General features: G+C 38.2%; 1 protein-coding gene across 2 annotated transcripts in view; it reads left to right on the plus strand.

The window, feature by feature from the left end:
* LOC107039187 (serum response factor homolog) overlaps positions 1–6,709 on the plus strand; it is a 20,652-nt gene that overhangs the window by 8,151 nt on the left and 5,792 nt on the right. For both annotated transcript variants that reach the window (XM_015258683.1, XM_015258684.1), the window contains exon 3: positions 4,197–4,296. In XM_015258683.1, coding sequence (XP_015114169.1) covers positions 4,197–4,296 — 100 coding nt within the window. The remainder of the gene's footprint in view (positions 1–4,196; positions 4,297–6,709) is intronic.

Genomic DNA, 6,709 nt, shown 5'->3' on the forward strand with positions numbered 1-6,709 from the left:
ACTTATTCTTAAAGTATTGAGCTTCACCAGCACTTAGCATTACCCAGGGTTCGCGACGGGGACAGCTGGTATGAACCCCACAAAGGCCAAAATTTGACCCAGTCACCCCCTTCAAGTTATTTACCTAATTGAGTCCGACTCAGTTTTCTTCTTGATTTCAATTTCCATTGGTATTAAATGACGAAATAATTCAGCTTTCTCAAAAAATTCGTTGGAGTAGTTATATAATCCAATTACCGCTGTTTTTTGAGTATTAACGTGCGCTGATAAAGATGATATTCTTGCGTATTCTTTCTCTTCTTCCTCTCAACTGCCTTCAGGTACACCTGTTCCTATCTCTTCAAACCGTAACTCTTTTAAGAAACACTAGAAAAAAGTTTCTCTAGTGAAACGCTTCCTTTTCTTCATTCAAATTTCAAACGTATTAAATTGCGGGCAATATGATGAAAAGTGAAAAATTAATGATAATTTTGAATCGTTGATCAATTCCCTTTCACTATTCAAAGTGGACGAATCTCTAAAAAAGAACAACTCCCTTATCTGCAGGTTTATAAGTCCTTGAGATTCCCAGATATTTCACAAAAATTAATTTGAAGCGAATCTGAAGCGAAATTGACGCTGTCATCTTCCTGTGACACTTGGGTATTGATTCATCTATTGAGAGATCCCTGGTGCTTTGTGGATTCCAAAGATATCGGCGAGAGTGAGAAAATGCATAATTTCTCAGGTTTTTGCAAGCTTTTCTTGCAGAAATAGTCGACATACCTAGTGATCTTTTCTATTCATGGAATGTCTCGAGGAAGCTGAAGTAACAGAAAAAGATCATTTCCTTATTCAATTCAAAGAATCGATGAATTTCTCTTTCAATTCTTGTTTTTCTCCTCTAATTGAGACAAAAAGTTGGGAAATTGAATTAGATAAAATTGTTTTTCTGATTCCCAATTTTGATTTTATCCTCCCGTTTTTTTCTGATGCTTCATCAATTTTAAGTGAACTCTAAAGGCTTCAGAATCCCAAATAATATGAGGAAATCCGGAAATAAAAAATTATATCTAATGAATGAACAAAAATTGTAATTGAAAAAAAAAATTATTTCCTTGTTGAAAAATAATGTTTGAAAAATGCCCTGAGGGGCTAGCGCACTGCGTTGGTGAGCTAAGCAGCGCTGAGCGTAGTCACTAAGTGGAGTGGTGACCATGAGGGAACACGTCGGAAAGTAAAAATCCGAAGGAACGCTATCCGTAAAAACCGAAAGGTGTACGGTAATGGGAAGAATTACTTAATTAATTATGTTTAACAAAATAGGCTATTATTAAACTGCATTTAAAAATGATATAGCAATAATTTTGCTGTTTTTTAGATTTTCGAATTAAAAATTTTTCAAATTTCCTCGAATAATGCTACTTAGTTCTATGAAAATTGAGGGACGGAGGACCCTTAGAATAATCCCATGACCCCTCCCCCTGTTACTCATCCCCTATGAGAACTCCTCACAAAAACCCTGGTGTTTCCTCACAACAAAATAACCGGCGAGGCTCCACCTTAATTATTTTAACATATGTTGAATTTCACTCTGCCAATCTCGAGTTATTGACTTTTGAAGACGGCTCAGTTTCCATTACAGTCCTAGACCTTTTCATTCTGAGAGTCACTAGATTTGCGGACACTTTTTTCCCATGTTAATTCCCCTAGGATTTGCGGACACTTTATCGAATTTACATATAAATCATGGTTTTTGAGCGCTCAAGTGTATATCATTGTAAAGTTCAATATTTATCAGAATTTTCCATGGTTTTTTTCGGAGATTTTTTCGTTGAATGAACGAAATAAATATTTCCCCTAGATTTCCAGAATGAAAAGGTCTATTGAGCGGAGACGTTTGCTGTCTTAAAATGATTCTTTTTTTCACCACCAGATGTCATACGCCCATCCACCAGTTCCCAGTACTTTTATCGCCTAGTAACATAACATATTATTTTGACACTGTTGCTACATTCACTTCGTGCCGAAATGTGCCTTTTCGTTTGCAAAAAAATTCACCGTTCGGCACTCGCTGAACGTAACATCACCGTCAAAAAATATTGTTCGACGAATATTGTGAGACGGGAATTTTCAGTTCGTGTGATTGGCAGCCCTCGGCGTCCCCTCGGGCCGCCAACTTCACACCCGTAAAAATTCTATCTCACTCGTATCGAAATATACTATTTTGACACTGCTGCTGCGTTCACCTCGTGCCGAAAAGGCACTTTTCGTTTATTCCTAAGCGAAAAGTCTTTTTATTTACTTGTAAACGAAAAAGGCACAATTCGGCCACTCGCTGAACGTAACATCACTGTCAAAAAATATTGTTCGACACATGTGAGACGGGAATTTTCAGTTCGTGTGATTGACAGCCCTCGGCGTCCCCTCGGGCCGCCAACTTCACACCCGTAAAAATTTCATCTCACGCGTATCGAAATATACTAATTATGATACTGGTGAAAAAAGGCGGAAGAGTGCGTTTTTTCACTCGTATCACAAAAAAAAACATCTAAATAAAATTAGAAAAAAAAATCCCCTATCATAACATTTTCCTACCCGTCATCATGATCAACAAAAAAATTTTAGCTACCGAGTTAAGTCCTTGTAATGTCTTGACCATCCAGATACGTGGGGTTTGTCATCCGGTGAGAAGTGCCAAGACAATGCCTCTCATGGGGAGTCCATCTTGCTTCTGGGATTTTCACTATTTCACTCGATAAAAAATAATCGCAACACTTCTGACACCAATGTTAAGAAAGCGACCCCTTTTAATAAATAATCATTTTATCAAAAGATTTAGGGGTGAAATAAATGATACCAAGAGTACAAATTGAAAAGACACGTCCACAGAAAAAGACCACGGACGAAAAAATTTAATAGAAAAAACTATCGAATTCGTTAGAAAATTCTATTGAATTTCTATTGAACTGTTCTATCAGTTTTTGCCCGATTCTATTGAAATGTTCAATAGAAAATATTCAGTAGAAAAAGTCAATAGAATTCAATTTTTCTATAGAATTTCCTCGGCTCAAATTTTCTAATTTTTTTCGTTTGATTTTCTTGATGAGAAGAAAAGAAAAATAGAATTTAAAAAACTTAGAAAATTTGAGTCGAGCAAATTCTATAGAAAATATGTGAAAATAAATTATATAGAAAAATTGAATTCTGTTAACTTTTTCTATTGAATTTTTTCCATTGAACATGTCAATAGAATCAGCCAAAAACTAATAGAAAGTTCAATAGAAATTCAATAGAATTTTCTAACGAATTCGATAGGTTTTTCTATTAAATGTTTTCATGCGTGACAAGAGATAAACGAAAAACGAAATGGAATAAGACGATCATACATGAAGATAGTTGAGACGGAGGAAAAGAACAAATACAAAAAATTCTGTCTTTCCCTCCATTACGAACCAAAAATCCCGTCAATAATAGGAAATTGATAAGTAATATTCAAAAACAATAGAAGCAAAAATTTTTCAATTTCTTCGATTTCCAAATTTTTAATTAGAATGTGATGTAAATTTTTTTAGACGGAATAAACCAACAGGTTTGGACGCCAAAATGAAAAAAAAAATTTCTAATTTTTTCAATCTCCTCGAATAGTGTTACTTAGTTCTATGAAAATTGAGGGATGAAGGAACCTCAGAACACTTCAACGACCGAGGGGTCCTCCCTCCCCTTTACTCTTTTCCTTTACCCATCTCCTGTGAGAATCACTTAAAACCGCAAAGTATATAGAGTGCGTATTGAAGACTCGAGCAGCCCGGTGATGACCTTATAAGGTGCGAACAAGGATGCATCTCTCTCCCCGCTAGGTTTTACCCACGTATGTATGTATACGCACGTACCACCAAGGGGGGGAATCATTTTGCACGAAGAGCGCTTCGACAATTTTAACGTTTTTCTTTTTTTTGTTATCGTTTTACCGCTCATGTCGGTACTAACGAATTAATTCAGGTGCTTTTTTCACGTCTTCCGGGAATTTCTGAGTGACACTGACGGAGGGGGCGGGGGGGGGAGGCGCAGTTGGAGAGGAAACTTTCCAATTGATGGAAAACTGAAGTGGAAAATTTCCCGTTTTTTTCCAGAATTTTTGGATTTTATGAATTCTTTGAGATTGAGATATTGATTCGTGTTTTTTAATCATCTTTGGGGACTTTTTGGTGTTTCAGGAGGAGGGAGCGTCACCGAGGTCCGACATTTGCGGGAATGACTCGGAGGGTGACTCGAGCGATGGGGAAAGCCCGCCTAAAGATACCAAAAATCATACAGGTGATTATGATTTTAATAATTATGGTGGGGTTCTTTGAGATGAAAGTGTGGAAAATAATGTCATTACTGTCTATTTTATTTTAATTGAACTTGTGCTTTTAACAATACACAATCTCATCCGAATGATCTAATTGTTTTTACAATTTTAGAGAAAATTTTAATTTTCACTTTGAGCTAAAAAATTAAAAAAGGGAAACAAAAACTTGATGTTTTCGTGACTGATGACCCTGAGTCTTCCGAAATTTCCAATCGTCTCACAAACGTGAAACAACGATTAAGGACTTTAGACCCTTCAGACCCTAAACCCAAGCATCTCATCGACAGATGACGATTAAAAACTTCATATTTTCGTGACACTCATGACCCTCACAACCCTTGCCCTTCCAAAAGTCTCGATTGTCTCCCATCCTGAGCTAAAAAACTAAAAAACACGTGGGAGATTGCTTTCCTCGTAACCGAATCAATATATTTTTACTAATAAATTATCAATTTGCTTCCGAATGGAATTTATATGACGATGTATTTCAAATCAAATTCAATGATTCATTGAATTTAACATTGAGTCAACGTTGATAGCCAACATTGCCTCGACGTTGACAGCCAACATTGCCCCAACGTTAGCAGTCAATATTGCATCAACGCTAACTGTCAACATTACCTTATCGTTGACAGTCAACATTACCCCAATATTGATAACCAATGTTACCGCAACGATGACCATCCCCGTTGCCCCAAAGTTAGCAGTCAATATTGCATCAACGCTAATTGTCAACATTGCCCCAATGTTGGCAGACAACATTACCTTATCGTTGACAGTCAACATTACCCCAATATTGACAATCAATGTTATCGCAACGATGACCATCCCCGTTGCCCCAAAGTTAGCAGTCAATATTGCATTAACGCTAACTGTCAACATTGCCCCAATGTTGGCAGACAACATTACCTTATCGTTGCCAGTCGACATTAACCCAATGTTGACAACCAACATTGCTGCAACGATGATCGTCACCGTTGCCCCAACGTTAGCAGTCAATATTGCATCAACGCTAACTGTCAACATTGCCCCAATGTTGGCAGACAACATTACCTTATCGTTGCCAGTCGACATTAACCCAATGTTGACAACCAACATTGCTGCAACGATGATCGTCACCGTTGCCCCAACGTTAGCAGTCAATATTGCATCAACGCTAACTGTCAACATTGCCCCAATGTTGGCAGACAACATTACCTTATCGTTGCCAGTCGACATTAACCCAATGTTGACAACCAACATTGCTGCAACGATGATCGTCACCGTTGCCCCAACGTTAGCAGTCAATATTGCATCAACGCTAACTGTCAACATTGCCCCAATGTTGGCAGACAACATTACCTTATCGTTGCCAGTCGACATTAACCCAATGTTGACAACCAACATTGCTGCAACGATGATCGTCACCGTTGCCCCAACGTTAGCAGTCAATATTGCATCAACGCTAACTGTCAACATTGCCCCAATGTTGGCAGACAACATTACCTTATCGTTGCCAGTCGACATTAACCCAATGTTGACAACCAATATTACCGCAACGATGACCGTCACCGTTGCCCCGACGTTAGCAGACAATATATTGCATCAACGCTGTCAACATTGCTCTAATGTTGGCAAACAACATTACCTTATCGTTGGCAGTCAACATTACCCCAATGTTTACAATCAATATTACCGCAACGATGACTGTCACCGTTGCCCCAACGTTAGCAGTGACTATATTGCATCAACGCCAACTGTCAACATTGCCCCAATGTTGGCAGACAACATTGCTTTATCGTTGGTAGCCAACATTACCCCAATGTTGACAACCAACATTGCTGCAACGATGACCGTCACCGTTGCCCCAACGTTAGCAGTCAATATTGCATCAACGCTAACTGTCAACATTGCCCCAATGTTGGCAAACAACATTACCTTGTCGTTGGCAGTCAACATTACCCCAATGTTGACAACCAACATTGCCGCAACATTGACAGTCAACATTGTCTCAACATTAGCAGCCAACATTGCCCCGCCATTAAATTTTTTTACCTTTCCCCGAATATTGGTTTCAAAATCAATTTTTTCAACAACAGCTGATGCAATCAATCCCACGATCAAACCCGGGAAAGATGACATTGAAAAGAATATTTCAAATCCCCATTGACCAAAAAGCGTATACTCCAACTTCTGACGCCAAAACTACTCACCCCAACACAAGAAATTGAAAATTGCGGATTTGACCAATACAATGCTTCCATTCGGAACCAAAAACCATTAAAAACTCAAAATTTCCTTGACCATTACAACCCTACATTTTCCAAAAATCCCATCTCACAAACCTAAAATTCCGATCACTTCAGACCCTCACCCCAATCACCCATCAAAAACTCT

The sequence above is a fragment of the Diachasma alloeum genome, unplaced genomic scaffold (genome assembly GCF_001412515.2).
Source record: "Diachasma alloeum isolate Michigan unplaced genomic scaffold, Dall2.0 Dall_scaffold_00294, whole genome shotgun sequence".
In the NCBI taxonomy this organism is placed as follows: Eukaryota; Metazoa; Arthropoda; class Insecta; order Hymenoptera; family Braconidae; genus Diachasma; species Diachasma alloeum.